At 36.4% G+C, this 20,994-nt stretch overlaps 1 protein-coding gene across 1 annotated transcript in view; it reads right to left on the bottom strand.

Annotated features, from left to right (window-relative positions):
• GREB1L (GREB1 like retinoic acid receptor coactivator) overlaps nucleotides 1–20,994 on the bottom strand; it is a 118,514-nt gene that overhangs the window by 75,649 nt on the left and 21,871 nt on the right. Inside the window, 1 exon segment of the mRNA XM_024757923.1 lies at nucleotides 19,008–19,130. Coding sequence (XP_024613691.1) covers nucleotides 19,008–19,130 — 123 coding nt within the window.

The raw sequence follows: 20,994 nt of genomic DNA on the forward strand, positions 1-20,994 counted from the left end.
ATGAGTGAGTGCCAAGAAAATTCAATGTATTAAAAAATAGTCTTTTCAACAAATGTTATGGGAAAACTGGATATCCACATGCATAAGGATGAAGTTGGACCTCTTCCTCACACCATGTATAGAAATTAACCAAAAATGGATTATAGCTCTAAATGTAAGAGTTAAAACTATAACACTCTTAGAAGAAAACATAGCAGTAAATCTTCATGGCCTTGGATTAGGCAATGGTTTCTTAGATGTGACACCAAAAGTACAAGCAACAAAAGAAAAAAAATAGATGAATTGGACTTCATCATGATAAAAAAAAATTTGTGCTTCAAAGGACACCATCAAGAGAGTAAAGAGACAACTCATAGAGTGGGAGAAATATTTGTAACTCATATATCTGGTAAAGGACTTGTATCCAGAATGTATAAAGAACTCTTACAACTCAATAATAGAGAGACAAATAAACCAACTGAAAAATGGGCAAATGATTTGCAATAGACACTTCTCCAAAGAAGATGTACAGATAGGCAATTAGCACATGAAAACATGCTCAACATCATTAGCCATTGGAGAAACACAAATCAAAACCACAATAAGATACTACTTTACACCCACTAGGATGGCTAAAACAAAACAAGACAGACAATAACAAGTGTTGACCAGGATATGGAGAAATTGGAACCCTCACACATTACTGGTAGGAATGTAAAATGGTGCAGCCACTTTGGAAAATAATTCCTCAAATGGATAGACACAGAGTTACCATATGACTCAGCAATTCCACTCCTAGCTATAAAATGAGAGGGAAGTGAAAACACATGTACACATGGGTACAGACAAAAATCTGTACCCAAATGTTCATAGCAGCATTATTCATAATAGCCCCAAAGTAGAAACAACCTAAATGTCCATCAACAAATAAATGGAAAAATAAAATATGGTATATCCATAAAATGGGATATTTCAGCAGCAAAAAGGAATGAAGTACTGATACATGCTACAACATGGATGAACCTTGAAAACATTATGTCAAGTGAAAAAAGCCAGTCACAAAAGGCCATATGCTGTAAGCATGCAGTCAGAAAGCACAGTTAGGCATTAGGTAAGGTCAGAGTTAACTTTCCAAAATGTAAATCCTTTTATGTTATTCCCTAATCTTTACCACCTTGCACATGCTTCTATTCTTGAATTTATCAGGTATGGTGACATTGGCATATTCAGCATTTAACACTAGTGGTTTTGATTATCTGGGAGCAGCCCCAATGTCCAAAACGCAATAGCCTGTGATCTTGCTCAGACATGAATCTGAACTGTAGGCTGTTGTGCAGAATCTGGTGCTTAGATAGTGAGTAAGCAGCTGATTGCCCAGCATCTGTATCTCACCAAGGCCTGATTATCTCTACTAGTGAACTTGTAAGCACTGGAGGATTTGCAAACTTGGAAAATTCCTTGAGCAAGTCACACCTCTATGCTCTATGTTGTAGGAGTTTGTAATTTCCTATTTTTGCCACTAGGTCATGAGCTCCTTGAGGGCATTCCCAGCTCCTGGCACAATGTCAGCCACATCATGGTTAAAGAAATAGAGTGGAAAAAGAGAAGCGAAAATGACTTCCTTATCCTCTTTATGCAATAGTTCAATAATTCTCTGTTAGTGCAAAATCACTGGGGCTGGGGGGGGGAACTTTCTAAAAAAGGGAGCAATGTGGGCCTCCCTGGTGTCGCAGTGGTTAAGAATCCGCCTGCCAATGCAGGGGACACGAATTCGAGCCCTGGTCCGGGAAGATCCCACATGCCGCGGAGCAACTAAGCCCGTGTGCCACAATTACTGAGCCTGCGCTCTAGAGCCCACGAGCCACAACTACTGAGCCTGCATGCTGCAACTACTGAAGCCTGCACGCCTAGAGCCCGTGCTCCACAACAAAGAGAAGCCACCACACGAGAAGCCCATGCACCGCAACAAAGAGTAGCCCCCGCTTGCCGCAGCTAGAGAAAGCCCACTCACAGCAACAAAGACCCAACACAGCCAAAAATAAAACAAATAAATAATTTTTTTTAAAAAGGCAGCCATTTAAGTAGCAAGTTGAAAGAATCTGAATTCTGGTTTTCTCACTTAATAACTCTTTTTTAAGAAAACCAAATATTAACCTTTTCTGAGATTCTGATTCATGATCTGCAAAATGGTCCTAAAACCTACCTCTCGGTAGCGATGAACATATTTAGCAAGTGCCTAGAACACAGTAGATATTCAATAAATATTTGTCTTGCTAAATCTTAAGTGTTTTCCAGATGCTTGAGAGCTTAAATCTTTACAAGCTCTCTTTTTGCCCTTGGCACCTGTATTAAACTTAGCCTACATAATTTGCTTCTTTCCTGAGTAAAGTACTCTAGACCTATTTTCACATTCAGACTGCAATTAATGTTCTTCTAATAAGACACAATATTTCTATTAATGCATGCTGAGGCTGCATCATTTATTTGTCAGCCATATTTTACTTTTGACTCAAAAAGTAGTATTTAATTAAAACATGATAATTAAAACACAATTACCCCTATAATTAATGTTAAGTCAGATATCTTCCTAACCTGTTCTTACACTAGTCATGTTTTAAACAGCTTTATTGAGGCATAATTGACAATAAATTGCACATACTTAAGGTATGCAATCTGATAAGTTTTGACATATGTATATACTTGTGAAACCATCACCACAGTCAAAATAGTGAACACATTCAGCACCTCTAAATCTCCTTGTCATCCCTCTTTCCTGTGTTTCCCTTGCTCTAAACAATCACTGATCTGCTTTATTTATTTATTTATTTGGCCATACGGCTTGTGGGATCTTAGTTCCCCGACCAGGGATTGAACACCGGCTCCCAGCAGTGGAAGTGTAGAGTCCTAACCACTGGACTGCCAGGGAATTCCCTGAGCTGCTTTAGATTAGCTTGCATTTCCTAGAGTTTTACACAAATAGAATGATATTTTTTTTCTTTTGTCTGGCTTCTTTTGAGTGAATTATTGCCTTAATCATTTTGAAATCCATCCATATTGTTATGAATATCAATAGCTCATTACTATTTATTGAGTTGTATATAACAATTTATTTATCTGTTCACCTGGATAAACATTCACCTGGATGGACATTTGGGTTGTTTCCAGTTTTTGGCTATTACAAATAATGCTGCTATGAACATTTGTGCACAAATGTTTGTTGTATATACTCCTTTTCTCTTGGGTAAATATCTAGGAATGGAATGGCTAGACTATCTGGTAGGTGTATGTTTAACTTTTTAAGAAACTGTCAAACTGTTTCCCAAAGTGGTTTTACTATTTTACATTCTCAGCAGTGTACAAGAGTTCCTATTCCTCCACACCCACACCAACTTGGTATAGTCAGTCTTTTAATTTTAGCCATTCTAACCTAAGTATGTGGAAAATCCCATTGTTGTTTTAATTTGCATTTTCCCAGTGACTAATGGTGTTAAGCATCTTTTCATGTGCTTAATTGCCATCATATATCTTTTGTGCATTTTAAAAATTAGGTTATATTTTTATAATTGAGTTTTGTTTTGTTTTGTTTTGTTTGCGGTACGCAGGCCTCTCACTGCTGTGGCCTCTCCCTTTGTGGAGCACACGCGCAGGCCCAGCGGCCATGGCCCAACGGGGGCCCAGCCGCTCCACGGCATGTGGGATCCTCCCGGACCAGGGCACGAACCCACGTCCCCTGCATCAGCAGGCGGACTCTCAACCACTGCGCCACCAGGGAAGCCCTATCATTGAGTTTTTAAAAGTCTTTTTCTGGATATGATTCCTGTATATGCTTTGCAGAGAGTTTCACCCAGGCTGAGGCTTGTCTTTTCTTTCTCTTAACAGTGTCTTCTGAGGAGCAGAAGTTCTAAATTTTAATGAAGTCTAATATATCAATCTGTTCTTTTATGGATTGTGCTTTTCATGTTGTATATAAGAAATCTTTGCCTAACCCAGGTCACAAGTATTTTTTTCTACCTTTTCCTTTAGAAGCTTTATAGTTTTCAGTTTTACATTTAGACCTATGGCCCATTTGAATTATTTTGTATGTGGTATGAGATATGGATTGAAGTTCATGTTTTTTCATATTTATATCCAAGTGTTTCAGAACCACTTGTTGATAAGGTTATCCTTTCCTCACTGTATTGCCTTCTGTCTTTGTTAAAGGTACACACGCGTGTTTGTTTCTAGACTTTCTATTCTGTCCCATTGATCTATTTGTAGAACATCTTCACACCAGTACCATGCTGTTTTGATTACTGTCACTTTATAATAATCCTTGAAATCAGGTAGTGTTAGCCTTCCAACTTTTACTTTATTTTTTCAGAGTTGTTCTGGCTATTTTAAGTAATTTGCATTTCCATATGAATTTTAGAATTAGCTTCTCAACTTCTAACAAAAGAAAAAAAAAGCCTCTGAGATTTTGGGTTGGACTGTGTTGAATCTATAGGTCAATTTGGAGAAAACTGACATCTTAACAATATTAGTCTTCCAACCCACAAACAAGAGATGTCTCTCCAATTTATTTAGGTCTCCTTTACTTTCAGCATTGTTTCCTAGTTTTCAGGGCACAGTTCTTTCATATCCTTTGTCAGATTTATCCCTAAATATTTCATGGGGTTTTTTTGGTTTGTTTTGTTTTTGCGGTACACGGGCCTCTCACTGTTGTGGCCTCTCCCATTACGGAGCACAGGCTCCAGACGCGCAGGCTCAGCAGTATGGCTCACGGGCGTAGCCGCTCCATGGCATGTGGGATCTTCCCGGACTGGGGCACAAACCCGTGTCTCCTGCATTGGCAGGCGGATTCTCAACCACTGTGCCACCAGGGAAGCCCCCCCTTTTTTTTTTTCATGTTTTTAATGCTATTATAAATGGTAGTTATTTTAAAAATCTTTATTTCTGATAATGCATTGTTGATATATAGAAGTACAATTGATATTTGTATATTGATCTTGTATCCTGCAATGTTGCTAAACTCACTTAGTAGCATTTTTAGTAGCATTTTTGTAGATTTCTTTGGATTTTCTCCATAGAAAATCTACTATAAATAAAGACAGTTTTACTTCTTCATTTCCAAACTGGATGTCTTTTTTTTTTTTTTTTTCCTTGCCTGACTGCACTGGCTAGAACCTGCAGTACAATATTGAACAGAAGTAGTAAGAACGGACATGCCTATCTTGTTCTGATCTTAGGGAGCGAGGATTTAGTCTTTTATCACTAAGTATGTTAGCTGTGGGGTCTTTTTGCACATGACCATTATCAGGTTGAGGGAGTTCCCTTCTTTTCCTAGTTTGTTAAGAGTCTTTATCAGGAATAAATATTGAATTTTATCAAAGCTTTTTTCTGCGTCTGTTGAGATAATAATATGGTTTTAGTTTAGGTTGTTAACATGGTAAATTACATTGATTGGTATTCAAATGTTAAACCAATCATACATTCCTAGGATAAACTCTACTTGGTCATGATATATTATCCTTTTAACATATTGTTGGGTTCAATATGCTAAAATTTTCTTACTAAATTTTGTATTTATTTCATGAAGGATATTGGTTTGAACTTTTCTTATAATGTCTTTGATTTTGGTATCACTGTAATGCTGTCTAGAATGAGTTAGGAAGTAGTCCATTCTCTTCAATTATTTGGAAGTTTGTGTAGAACTGGTATTATTTCTTCCTTAAAGGTGGAATCTACCAGTAAAGCCATCTGGGCCTAAAGGGGTTTGTTTTTTTTTTTAAGGTTTTTGTAGCTATTTAATTAATTTATTTTTTAACATCTTTATTGGAGTGTAATTGTGTTACAATTGTGTGTTAGTTTCTGCTTTATAACAAAGTGAATCAGCTATACATATACATATATACCCATATCTCCTCCCTCTTGCGTCTCCCTCCCACCTTCCCTATCCCACCCCTCTAGGTGGCCACAAAGCACAGAGCTGATCTCCCTGTGCTATGCCACCGCTTCCCACCAACTATCTATTTTACATTTGGTAGTATATATAAATCCATGCCACTCTCTCACTTCATCCCAGCTTACCCTTCCCCCTCCCCGTGTCCTCAAGTCCATTCTCTACATTTGTGTCTTTAATCCTGTCCTGCCCCTAGGTTCTTCAGAACCTTTTTTTTAGGTGATACCTCATTGTAGTTTTGATTTGCATTTATGTAATGATTAGTGATGTTGTGCATTGTTTCATGTGTTTGTTGGCAATCTGTATATCTTCTTTGGAGAAATGTCTATTTATGTCTTCTGCCCATTTTAGAGGGGTTTTTTTTGTCTTGTTTTTTTAGGAAAGATTTTAACCACATTTTCAATGTATTTAATAGATATTGGGCTATTCATGTGTATTTCTTCTCATGTAAGCTTTTATAATTTGTGTCTTTCAAGGAAATTGTTCATCTCATCTAAGTTGTCCAATTTATTGGTATAAAACTGTTCCTAACATTCTCTTATTATCCTTTTAATATCTTTCAAATCTACAGTGATGTCACCTCTCTCATTCCTGATATAGGTAATTTGTGTCTTCTCTTTCGTTTTCCTCTGTCTGGTTAGAGCTTTATCAATTTTACTGATTTTCTCAAAGAAGTAGCTTCTGGTTTTATCAATTTTTCCACTGTTTTTCTTTTCTGTTACACTGATTGCCACTTTGATCTTTATTATTTCCTTTCTTCTCTTTACTTTGGTTTTAATTTTGTCTTCTTTTTCCTAGTTTTTTAAAGTGGAAGCTAAGTTCATTGACTCAAGAGATTTCTTGTTTTCTAATACAAGTTAAGTGCTATAAATTCCCCTCTAAATACTGCTTTAGTGGCATCCCACAAATTCTGATATGTTCTTTTTTCATTTCCATTCCATTCAAAATATTGCTAATTTCCCTTTTGATCGATGGATTATTTATAAGTGTGTTATTTAGTTTTCAAATATTTAGAGATTTTCCAGAAATCTTTGTTATTGATTTCTAGTCCAATTTCACTTTGGGCAAAGAACATTCTTTGTACTATTTGAATACTTTCAAGTGTATTAAGACTTGTTTTATGGCCCATAACCATGATAACATAATTATTTCTGTTCCTCTGTATGTAAAATGTCTTTTTTCTCTGACTTGGTAAATGTTCTACGTGAACTTGAGGAGAATGTGTATCTTGCTACTGATGCTTGAAGTGTTCCATAGATGTCAACTGGATCAAGTGGGTTGATACTGTTGTTCAGATATTCTATATCCTTATTGATTTTCTGTTTACCTGTTCTATCAATTGTTGAGAGAGAAGTACTGAAATACCTAGCTATAACTGTGGATTTATGTATTTCTTAAAATAATTCTATCAGTTTTTGCTTCATGTATTTTGAAGCTCTGTTGTTAGGTGCATAAATGTTTAGGATTGCTCTGACCTCTTGAGTAATTGACCCCTTTATCATTATGAGGTTACCTCTTTAACCTTTGGTAATATTCTTTGTCCCAAAATCTATTTTGCCTGATACTAATATAGCCACTCAAGGTTTCTTTTGACTACTGTTAGCATGGTAGATTTAAAAAATACTTTTACCTTTTACCTGTTTGTGTCTTTTCATTTTAATTGTATTTCGTGTAAGCAGCATAGAGTCGGGTCTTACTTTTTTCCAATCTGATAATATTTGCCTTTGAGTGGTAGTGTTTTTTTTATTATAAAAGATTATTATTATTATTATTACTTTCATTTGGCTGCACCACATGGCTTGCAGGATCTTAGTTCCCTGACCAGGGATCAAACCCATGCCCTCAGCAGTGAAAGTGTGGAGTCCTAACCACTGGACTGCTGGGAAATTCTCTAAGTGGGGATGTTTAGATCATTTACACTTAATGTGATTCTTGATGTGGTTCGATCTGAGTCTTTCATCTTGCTATTCATTTTCTAACTTGTTGCATCTATTTTTTGTCTCCCTTTTCCTCTTTTCAGCCTTCTTTTGGGTTAATTAAGTATTTTTATGATTCCATTTTATCTTTCTTGTAGCTTATTAACTATAACTCGGGTTTTTTAGTGGTTGATTTAGGGTTTATAGTATATATCTTAACTTATCACAGTCTAACCTCAAGTGGCATTATACAACTTCATGGATATATAGTACAAGAATTTTACAATATATTCCATATCTCCCCTCCTGGCCTTTTGCTATCATCATGCATTTTACTTTTCCATACATTATAAACCTCATAATATTATATTTGTATAAGTCAATGATCTTTTAAATAGATTTAAATAATAGGAAAAAAATGTATATATTTACCCAGGTAGTTACCTCTCTCAGTGGTTTTCAATCCTTTGTAAAGATTCAGACTTTCTTCTGTCTGGTATTATTGCCCATCTATATGAGTGACTTCCTTTAGCATTTTTTTATAGTGTGAATCTGCTGGTGGTGAATTCTTTCATATTTTGTTTGTCTGAAAATATCTTTATTTTACCTTCATTTTTGAAAGATATTTTTGCTGAGTATGGAATTCTAGGTTGACAGTTCTTAGCTTTCAGTACTTTAAAGATGTTGCTCCTGTCTTATTTATACTGTTTCCCATTAGAATACAATGTCATGTTTATTTTAGTTCCTCTGTATATAACAGAGGAATTTTTCTCTTGCTGTTTTTAAGATTTTCTCTTTATTGTTGGCTTTAAGCAATTTTATTATGACATGCTTTGTTGTGGTTTTCTATATATTTCTGTGCTGGGGATTCATTGAACTCCTTGGATTTGTGGGTTTATAAGTTTCATCAAGTTTGGGAAGTTTCTGTCCTTTATTTCTTCAAATATTTTTTGTCTCCCCCACCCCCACTCTTCAGGCACTGCAGTTCCAGTATAAAAAGCTGCTTGTAGTTGTTCCATAGCTCACTAATGTTCTTTTCAGTTTCTTTTATTTTATTTTTTCTCTCTGTGTTTCACAGGGGACAGTTTCTATTACTATGTCTTCAAATTATTAATCTTTTCTTCCCTAATGACTAGTCTGTTGTTAATCATATCCAGTGTATTTTTCATTTCAAGCATCGTAGCTGTCACCTTGACAAGTTCATTTTGGGTCTTTTTAATATTTTCAATGTTTCCTTAATTTTTTGAAAATATGAGATATATTTATAACTGTTTTGATGTCCTTTTCTGCTAATTCTGACATCTGTGTCAGTTCTGGGTTAGTTTGATTGATTAATGAGTCTCCTCAATATTAATTGTGTTTCCCTGCCTCTGCATGCCTAGTAATCTTTGACTGAATGTCAGGCATTGTTAATTTTATCTTGTAGGATGCTGGATATTCCTGTAAGTACTTCTTCTTCTTCTTCTAGTTTTATGGAGATATAATTGACATACAGCATTGTATATGTTTAAGGTGTAAAGCAGAATATTTGACTTACGTACATCATGAAATGACTACCACAAGAAGTTTAGTGAACCTTCATCATCTCATATACACATAAAATAAAAGAAAAAAAAATCTTTTTCCTTGTGATGAGAACTCTTAGGATTTACTGTCTTAACAACTTTCATATATATAATACAGCAGTGTTAGTTATATTTATCGTGCTGTACATTACATCCATAGTACTTATTTACCTTATAATTGGAAGTTTGCCTATAAATATTCTTGAACTTTACTCTGGAATGCAGTTAAATTACTTGGAAACAATTTGATACCTTTTTTTTTTTTTTTTTTTTTTGCAGTTTTGAGGTAGTGCTCAGTCTAGGGCTAAGTATTCTCTATTACTGAGGTAAGACCCTCCTTAGTATTCCAACCAATGCCTGATAAATTGTGAGGTTTTCCTGTCTAGCTGGTGGGAACAGTCCCCGGCCCTGGCCCTGTGTGAATGTTCCCTCTCATCCTTTTGGATGGTACTTTTTACCAGCTCTGAGTAGTTTGCTCACATGCATGCATCAACCAGTACTATGTTGAACATTACAGGGGACCTTCTGCACAGCTCGGGCTCTCTCTCTCTGTGCAGCTCTCTCCCTTCTGGCACTTGGTGCAATGAACTCTAGCTGCTTTGGTCTCCCTTCACTCTCAGTTTCTTCTACTCAACTTAGGGGACCTATGGGGCTCCACCACAGTTCCCCCTCCCTGCATCATGGTCTGGTAACTTTCCAAGCAGTAAGCTGGGAAAACGGTAAGACTCACATTTACTTGTTTCCCGTTGATCAGGAATCAATGTCATTTGTTGCCTGATGACAGGGTCTTAAAAATCGTTTTTCATGTAGTTTTGTCTTTTTTTTTTTTCTGGTTCTTTCAGATGGGAGGGTAAATTTAGTCCCTTTTTATTCATTTTGGCCAAAAGTGGATATTGAGTTGATCTCTATGGATTTTTCAACCCTAGTGCTCCTCTCTCCTCTTCACATTCCTCCTGCCTTGAAATTTGAGACACAGGAACATTTTACAGAATTCTAGGTAGAGATCAATATCACCTGTGTATAACCCAGAAATTGCCTAATAAAATTGTCACTAATGAGCAGAGAAAGTTCAAATTCTGCTTTTGTTACCTTCTAGCTGTAGCTTGGATGTGTCTATGTTAGGTACTGGTCCTTATTCCTACACAGCATTCCTATAAAGAATGCTGGAGATTGTGAAAAACAGGTCTTTTCTACTGACCTATACATTTGGCTTAATCCTGAGAATTTTTAGTGCTTAACTATGAAAAATATGACATAAAGGAAAATTCAGAAATAGAAACAAACATGTTAAAAGCTCACTTCTCCCACAAACCATTGTTTATTCTCTAGTGTATGCCCTTCTATGTTTTATCCATGTTATATTTTTTACATGATATAACAAAAATACCCATAGAGTTTTAATATTACTTTTTTTACTTAACAGGATTATTTCCTATGTGGTTGCACAGTATTTTTTGACATCTTTGTCATGTGAGTATGCTATGATTTATTTGTTTCTATATTAAAAGATTGCTTTTCCTTTTATGCTAATATAAAGAATAACTGCAGTGAATATCTTGACTTTCTTTTAGGTTATTTTCTTGGCTAAGCCCTCTGAAGTGAAATTACTAGAGTAGAGGATATAAATATTTTCTTGACTAAGCCCTCTGAAGTGAAATTACTAGAGTAGAGGATATAAATATTTTAATGGTCTTGTTACATATTGCCAAATTGCTTTCTTAAAAGATCATATCACTGTTTACCTCCACCAGCCTGAGGCCTGAGATTGTTGGTCTTACCACATCCTTGCCAGTCCTGTATATTATCACTTAAAATAGAGTATTGGGGCTAATGCAACTGGTGAAAATGACTCTTCATTGTTATTACTTGCATTTTCTTCATTTCTACAGAAATGAGTTACATTTTCTCTTTTGTGGGCAATAGGAGTCTCACAAGCTCATTCACTGGCCCTGCCTCAGAGAAGTATGGTCACTGGCTTTCTTCCCTCTCCCCAACCCATGCATTCACTCATCAGATGCTTATTGAGCTTCTTCAGCAGGCCAGATAGTATGCTAGGCTCTGGGGATAGAATAGGGGAAGAAAGTAAAGATACAATCCCTACCCAAGGAATATACAATGTAAAGGAAGAGCTTACATGTTATCAGTATCTGGTTGGGAGTGGGAAAATCTGCCAGCCAAAGGGTTCCCAACACATTTGGAAAAAGGAGACTGTGCTTTGGTAAAGTAATAATTTGAATATTCATGAGGAACTAAGCTTAGAAAAACCTGCTAGAGGAACTTTTGATTATTCTGACCTCAGGAAGTTTAGTGGCTAAAGGACAAATCAAAAAAAGAAAGGGACAAACACAATTACATTTTAGGGACAGTTAAATAATACATTCTAATGGAAACTGTTTTCTAAATGGCTGTCACCCTGGACAGAGGAATTGTAGTTGGGGGGCAAATGGAGACAAAATAGTAAGGCCTGGGTTGAATGTGGCACATCATGAAATATTCTGGACAAACAGAGGGCAGCATGAGAGCTCTAAACTCTTGGAAGGCAAAGGAGAGGAGGCCAAGACATTGTAGGGAAGGGAAAATATGAGCGCTCAGAGATTTCTATGAGGGTTGGCTCTGCCCCTTCCCTTCTTGGAGACGAAAGTCAGCTGTGGGGCTGCATGCTGCAGCTCTAGCACCACAGCAACAACCCCACAGTAGATTCAATGCAGTGGGAAATAGAAAAACTCAAAAGGACTGAAACATTACTATTACACCATAGGATCCCTGGCCTATGATACCACTTGTTCTCAAAGTGTAACACTGCATACCATACACATATGTAGTTTGAAAAGGTAAATTTGCCCTTTTTCCCAATGAGATATATCAAAATACAGGTGAGTTCACAAAATATTTATGTATAGTTAAAAAATTAATTATAGGGACTTCCCTGGTGGCACAGTGGTTAGGAATCCACCTGCCAATGCAGGGGACATGGTTTCGAGCTCTGGTCCGGGAAGATCCCACATGCCGCGGAGCAACTAAGCCCACACACCACGACTACTGAGCCTGTGCTCTAGAGCCCGTGAGCCACAACTACTGAGGCTGTGTGCCACAACTACTGAAGCCCTTGCACCTAGAGCCCGTGCTCTGCAACAAGAGAAGCCACCGTAATGAGAAATGAGAAGCCTGCGCACCGCAACGAAGAGTAGCCCCCGCTCGCCACAACTAAAGAAAGCCCACGCGTAGCAGTGGAGACCCAACACAGCCCAAAATAAATAAATAAACAAATTAATTAATTTAAAAAATAATTATAAAGCAAATACCTATAGAAATAACCACTATCCAAGTCAAGGGATAAAAACAAAACAAAACACTGCCAGCAGCCAGTAGCCTCCTTTGTGCTCTTCCCCATCCCTTCTCCTTCCGTCTCCCCAGAGGCAACCACAGTGCTATGTACGTATTCTTAAAATAATTTAGTTTTGCATATTTTTGAACATAACAGAAATATAATCATATTGGATAGAGTCTTCTGGAAGTAGATTTTTGTTCAACATTTTGTAAGATTCCTCCATCAGGATGCATGTAGGTATTATTTGTTCATTCTCATTGCCAAACGGTATTTCATTATATAAATACATCATAACCTATTTATCTATTCTATTGTTGATGAACATTTGAGTTGTGTTCAGTTTGTCATTTGCAAAGAACACTACTCTGAACAGTCTTGTATGTATCTCTTGATGCAAAAGTGTTTCCTTAGGGAGTGGAATAGCTAGATCATAGGATATGCATGTTTTCTACTTTTCTATGTATTGCTAATTACTTGCAAAGTGGTGCCATCAATTAACACTCCTATTGGCAGCATATGATGGTTTGTGTTGCTTGAAATCTTTGCCAACATCTACTGCTGTCACATTTCAAATCATTGCCAGTTTGGCATGTATATAATGGCATCTCACTGTATTTTTAATGTAATTTCCCTAATTACGAAAGTGGTTAATCATCTTTTCATGTATTTATTGGCCACTTGGATTTCCTCTTGCGTGAGGTGCTTGAAGTCTGTGCTCATTTTTCTATTGATGTGTCTTTTTCTTACTGATTCATAGGCATTCTTTATATGTCCTTTGTACTAGTCCTTGGTTAGTTTTATGTATTACATATCTTCTCTCAATTTATGGCTTGATTTTTAACTCTACGGCACCTTCTAAAAACAGTGAAACGTCAGTTTTTTCCCTTGTGATCAGCACTTTTTGTCTCTACTTTTAAGATATCTACGATATCTAAGATATTCTACAATATCTTCTTAAAGCTTGACGGTTTTGCCTGTTGCATTTAGATCCTCCAGCTACCTGAAGTTGATTTTTGTGTATAGAGTGAAATAGGGGTCCAGTTTTACTGTTCTTCCACATAGTATATCCAACTTCTGAGGACCATTTGTTGAAAGAAAAGGTTCTGCTGATGTTCAAGTCACTCTATACCCACATGTTATATGAATCTGTCTGGGGACTTTCTATTCTGTTCTGCTGCTCTGTGTCTATCCCTGTGCCAACTCCACTCTGTCTTTATTATTAAAGCCTCATGAGCTTGATATATGATAGGGCAAGTCCTTTCATTGCTATTGTTCTTCCTTCTTTAATACACAAGCATTAGATGGTAAGGGGCTTACATTATTTTAAGCCTACAGTGGTTCATCCAGAGGAAAATCCCATTTCATGGAAAATACATGGCTCCAATAACAGGGCCAACTTCTCCATTAGGCATAGAAGTCAGTGCCTTGGGTCCACAGTACTTCTAGGGGTTCATGAAAACGTTTTAATTTCTTTTAAAATCATAAGAAATGTTTTAATTTCTTTTTGTTGAACAAAGTATTGTAGCATATAGTATTAATATATTCATATTTATACCAACACAGTCATAAAATACAATTTTAAATACTTTAGGCAAATGTGCCCAGGGCCTAAGAAAGTCATAAAGTCATATCAGGTCCTGCCTGATAGCATCTTCTTAAAAATTAGTCACACGGGCAGAGTTTAGGTGGCTCATCCCTGTCCTGCCCTACAGGCTAATTTTTCCTCCTAATGGTAGATGAGCATACCATCTTCATTTGGAAAAAGAGTACACACCAGTAAGTTAACAATCCCCCAAATGCTAATTTAAAATTTAAATAAAAATGGAATTCAAATGATGTTTATTGGGAATTCCCTGGCAATCCAGTGGTTAGAACTCCGTGCTTCCACTGCAGGGGGCCACAGGTTCAATCCTGGTTGGGGAACTAAGATCCCACATGCCGCGAGGTGCAGCCAAAAAAGAAAAAACAACAACAACAACAAAAAAACACCATTTATTTCCAGGCATTTGCCAGGTACTAGGGGGTATAGGGATAAACAAAATGAACTTACAGTTTCTAGCATATAAAAGAATACAGATGGTTAACAAATTATTATAATTGGGAGAATGGCACACAAAAAGAAGTATAGTAGCAAGGCTGAGCTAATTCTTAGTTGCAAAATAGGTATTGTTATTTTTAGCTGTACAAATGAGAAAACCAAGACATAGAACAATTGAGTGGCTTATCCCAAGCCTCAGCCAATATACATCAGGGGCAGTATTTGGATACCAAGACTCTGACTCCAAGTCCTGTGCAGTTTACCATCTGGTCTGAAACAGTGCTCATTCTGTAGTAGACACTCAATAAATTAGACTGGATTCAAATGAGGGAGAAACGTTGCCACTCCAGAGGATTTTACCTTTCTCTTAGAGCAGCTTTTTAATCTTTCCTCCCCAACCCCCAGCTTTATTAAGGTATATTTTACTTATCATAGAATATACCCAATTCAAGTGTACAGTTCAATGATTTCTAGTAACTTGACCAAGTGGTGCAACCATCACCATGAATCAGCTTTAGAACATTTTTGTCCCCCAGCAAGAAACCTCATGCCCACTTTCAGTTAATTTTCATTCCCAGCCCTTGCCCCAGGCAACCACTATTCTATTTCCTGTCTCTCTAAATTTGCTTTTTCTGGACATTTCATATAAATGAAATCATATAATATGTGGTCTCTTCTGTCTAGTTTCTTTCACTTAGCATAATGTTTTTGTTTTGTTCTGTTTTTTGGCCATAGCTTGAGGCATGTGGGATCTTAGTTCTCCGATCAGGGATTGAACCCAAGCCCCCTGCGGTGGAATCTCGGAGTTTCAACCACTGGGCTGCCAGGGAATTCCCAGCATAAAGTTTTTGAAGTTCATTCATGGTGTAGCATGTGTCAATAGTTTGTTCCTTATTATTGCTGCATGGTATTCCATTGTATGGATACACAATTTTGTCTATCCATTCACGAGTAGATTGACATTTAGGTTGTTTCCAGTTTTCGACTGTAATGAATAATGCTGCTATATGAACATTTGTATATAAGTTTTTGTGAGGACACGTGCCTTTATTTCTCCTGGGGAGATAGAATTAATATCTTATTATGGTTTTGATTTGTATTTCCCTAATTGCTAATGATGTTGAGCATCTTTTCATGTGATTATTGGCCATTTGTGTATGTTCTCTGAAGAAATCTCTATTCCAAATCTTTTGCCCATGTTTTGATTGGATGGTCATCTTATGACTGAGTTTTAAGAGTTCTTTGTAAATTCTGGATACAAATCCTTTATTAAATATGTGTTTTGCAAGTATTTTTCTAGTCCATCATTGTCTTTTCATTTTCTTAATGTTGCTTTTTGAAGTGTAAAAGTTTTGAATTTTGATGAGGTCAATGAAATTCACTGACAAAAAGACAGTCTGTTCAATAGACGGTGCTGGGACAATTGGATATCCACATGCAAAAAGATGAATTTAGATGCTCACCTCACACCACACACAAAAATTAACTCAGCATGACTCACAGACTTTAATGCAAGAGGTAAAACAATAAAACTTTTAGACAAAAAACGTGGAAGAGAAACTTTCAAGATCTTGGGTTAGGCAAAGGTTTTTTTCATCTAGTCCTTTTTTCTTTCCCCCCCTTTTTTTTTTGTCCATGCCACGCAGCTTCTGGGATCTCAGTTCCCCGACCAGGGATTGAACCTGGCACTCAGCAGTGAAAGTGTGGAGTCCCAACCACTGGACCACCAAGGAATTCCCATTTTTTCATCTGTTCTTGAATTCTTGTCCTTATTAAACACAATACATGTATGTGTATATGTTTGTATGTGGTATGTCTGTGTAATGTAGGTAGATAACTATGTAGCCACCTTCAGTCAAAATCATAAAATATTTTACCAGGATTGTTGGCTAAAATTTGAATTATCAATCACACAAATATGTTGAAAGAAAATATGCAAAACATAAGTGGCAAGCCAGCTAGAACAGAACATCCAGAGCTTGGCAGTTGGAATGTGAGACAAAGCTGTGCAAATAGTAAATTAATCCCCTCTTCAAATACTTTGCAACATGTGTACCTACATTTCAGGCTAAGAAATGTTGATTACAGGCAGTCACTGATTGTAGATTAAGAAGGGTACAATCTCCTACAGGAGGGTGAATCTATCTGCTAAAAAGATGCTGCATACTCTAATGTTTGCAATGATATAATAGGCTAAGGTAAAATTCTTACAGTCTATTACTTTCAAAATACATAGGAAAATTATTACTGAAGATTCCATAATTTGTCAAGAAGAAAGTTTTAGACACAAAGCTTTACTTTTAAAGGCACTATCTTCTATTAAATTCTCTGGATTGCACCTAAAATTAATAGGTAATTTCATGGTCAAATTACCATTCTCACCCCAACAAGGGATACACAAGAATACTGGCATAGCACTTGGCCACTTGTGTCCACTGTGAGTCAGTCAGTGTTTTGCCTGTGTCCCTTCGTGGCAACTAAAGGAGGCTTTGCTAAGCCTGAATCTTGAATTCCTCTATTCAGAGCAATATTCATTTTCAAAATATATTTCTGCATAATCAAAACTGCTTATTAACATTTCATTACTTCTTATTAACAATTCAGTATCTTTTCATTTTTTTCAGGTACAACTGGTTATTTATATATATTCACCTCTCCCTCTTAGAAAAGGTAACATGTTTTATCATTCTTTTATCCCTTATATGAGTGGTTTTTAAGTCATTGGAGCCAGTAGTCAAGTACTGGAACCCTGCCTTACAGCCTCTGACAAGGGTCTGAGAACACAATAAACACTTGGTAATTTTTGTTGGAATGAAGTAAATATTCATTACTAATACTGTAGTTTTTAAATTGCATTTCATTAGCCCCAAGTTCTAATGGCAGAAAATATACTACAGAATCAATCAAATTCTAGGAGAGACATCACTGTAATGAAAGCTAATCTTTCAATGCCAAGAGCCCAATGCCAATTTTTTCTTTCTTCAATACCTAGTGACATGATGTTCTCTCATTTATTCTAAACGAGAATTTAGAATATTCTCTTTCCTCTTAATTTACAGCCTCTATGTAAATCTCTTGAGCAGTTTAAAAGTTAGATTTCTAAAATCCAGGATGAAGTGGATTTAGCTGAGTACAGACACATAGCAAGAAGTGCCCCAGATAAAGTTAGCTTTATTATCACTACAGTTGTTGTTAACATAGTCTAATAATCACTTCCATCTTGAAAATAAGTGCAAACGATTTACCAGCTCATTAAAATTTGACATAAATTTGGAAGAGGATGCTAAGTAGTGAAATGAATAAAGACACCTTTTTCTCCAACTTGTTGTGTTTGAGTGGATACTGGCAAAGCACATATGCTATGAAGTTTGTGGGTAAAATAGCGCTTCTCAAAAAACAAGTGAACTGAAAAAAAAATTCACAAATTCTTTTAAAATACTTTTCTTCTTGCCTAAGATATAACCTAGACTGGTTCTGAGTAATTTTCTCAAATACTATCTGCAGTGATCTTTTCAGTTACAGCCCTCCAGGCTTTCAGCCACCTGGAAACATTAAGTCTCCCTGGAGTCTTATCCTGACCTGAGTTCAGGCCTCTATACTGGAGGAATTTTCAGAAGCTTTAGACTAGTAACTTACCTGCTCAGTATCAGATCAGCCACTCTGCTGATCCAGCTCTGATACTGTAACCTAGTTTCAGGCACTAAAATTTTATCTGGTTATTTGTAACCAAGCTCCTATCTTGTACCACCTGAAACTAGGTCCTAGATTCTTCCGCTGTGATCCTTCGTCCTACTTTGGGACTTTACTTTGTATCCAAGTTGGTGTAATACTCCCTATACCGTTGAGCAAGCCTAGTTAGAGCCCTACTGTAGAATTCCAGTCTTCATGAATATGTCCCCAATACATGCCATCTGATGGCTATGATGCAGACTTCTCTCACATCTGTGTTTCTACTTATTGCCTCCTGTCAGACTCCTCTAGAAACAGGCCCTATGCTTGAACTAAATTCCCCACCAACTGTCAGTTCCTTTTTCCATGCCTTGCCTAGCATTGGCAGGGCTGTCGGGATTTTGGGTCCTGCTCCTCCACAGACTGATCCATCTCAATGCTGAGTTCTAATTCTAATAGTAACTCAATACCGCTATTGAAAAATAGGTCTGTTCAAACCAGCCAACAGTAAGTTTAAAATGCCTCATTAAATGTACATCTGCCGCTTGAAATTCCAAAAGAAAATACCCAATACCTGTCTGAATGAATCCTGATTTGTATCCATTAGTTGTGCCATTTTCTGGGGCCACGGTTGACGACACTGAAGAGTTTGGTTTAATAGAGTGGCAAATGGTAGAGGATTGTCGGCTTCTACACTCTAGAAAGGAGTAAGAATCACATTATGTAAGGAAAACAATATTCTGTTAAAACAGGTGAGGGAGACACAATCCATAAAATCTCTAAAATAAGCTGCTGTTCCTCAAGTGGCAGCACGTTCTTTAACAGAGATCCCCCTTCCCCAACCTTGACTCCAATAGAATGTTCAAGCTGGTGAACACAATTCGTCTTCCTAGAGCCAAATGTAATGTTTGGAGGGCAAAGATATAGTTACAAAGAACAATTAGACATTTGTTCCTCACAGACTAGTTCCCAGGAGAAAAATTACTCATAACCTATATAGTCATGTTAGTTTCATGGGTAATACTGAGGTTAAAATATCAATAATTTATAAAAACCAAATAAGCTTTCAAGCACCAGTTAACCTTCTGTCCAGGATTGATTTACATGTAGAATAGTAATCTAGAGTCCTTCTAGGCTGCCTTCAACCCTCTCTACTCAACCTTAATTTACGTCCAGAAACAGAAGCAAAGAAAATATTATACACAGAGGAGAAAAATTAGAAATTCTCAAATTCTTATTATTCTCAGTTCTTATTAGAGGAAATAGGTAGACAATATTCAAGGTACTTACTGATCATACAAAACTAAGCTTCATTTTAAATGAGCCAATATTACTTGATGCTTTGGTGTAATATTTTAATAATACTTTGTACTGATTCTGGTAGATAGCAAATACTGTGACAACCTGTGTCACAGGTTTTCGGGGCTCTAACTTCCAACCAAATTATACTATATGTTGTACTATATTAGTCTTTAAAGGTAGCATGTGAAAAAGAAACATAAATGGTTGTAAATGACAAAGTTAATTATAGTGGGTCCTTTAGAGAATTTCCAAGTTTATTGGATACATGCAAAAGTTAGAGGCAGTTTTCTATAACCTTCTATCTATGTCGTTCCTTGAAGAGCTACTGTATTTTGACTGAAAAGGATATCTCCATGTTATGTATATTATATGCAAATATGTAGTTTGATAGGTATGTACATATATACAATTCCAATTCCAAAACAGAATGACTATAAATGTGAGGCTCCAGAAGCCACCCAGGATCATTATATCACAAACTATTTCACAAATGTTATTATTTACCAGAAAGGTGAATTGTCACTGAGCACTAAATAAGAACTTAAAAATATTTTATGCAACCAAAACAAAAGCTAAAAAAAGGCAGTCAAAAGGCAGGGAGGCGATACCTATCCTATTTTTACTCTTTTATTAGGGTTCATGACATTTAAAATGATTTTTCTAGAGGAAAAGTCTTTAGACTTTATCAGGATAAAGAGTTATCTATAATTTACCACGCTTACGATTTAGTGGTCACAGCACTAATCACAGTCCTGATGATTCCTAGCTCAGAACATGCAGCCATTTCCTAAGGAGTTATATAATCTCTCCTCAGATGCAACCAGGAGTCATTATGGTGAGATTCGGAAACGAATCTTCAGCTGTAATTTGGATTTACTATGCTATTTTTCATGGTCAGGCCAAAATCTTTCACAAACAACAAATAGAAATATTAAAGACAATTATTCTATTGTCTTTAACAATATAATAATATTAATAATGGAGGGGAAATCTCAGCATCTAAGAAACTGCTCAAAAGAATAAGAAGTCCCACTGCATTAAACAATGTACAGAACTTGTGGCAACTCCTATCAACCACAAGATGATGTGACATTTCAACTGGATTCATTTTCAAAAATAAGTTTAAGTTCTTCCTAACTGAAGAGAAACAAAACTTTGTCAACCTAATACTGCCTTTTCCCAGGTATGATGAAGAGAGCATTATATATTCCAAAGTTTGTTTAGTTCTAATAGAAAAATGAAGACTCAAGAATTACCAA

Source organism: Neophocaena asiaeorientalis, unplaced genomic scaffold (assembly GCF_003031525.2).
Source record: "Neophocaena asiaeorientalis asiaeorientalis breed wild unplaced genomic scaffold, Neophocaena_asiaeorientalis_V1.1 scaffold142, whole genome shotgun sequence".
Taxonomy (NCBI): domain Eukaryota; kingdom Metazoa; phylum Chordata; class Mammalia; order Artiodactyla; family Phocoenidae; genus Neophocaena; species Neophocaena asiaeorientalis.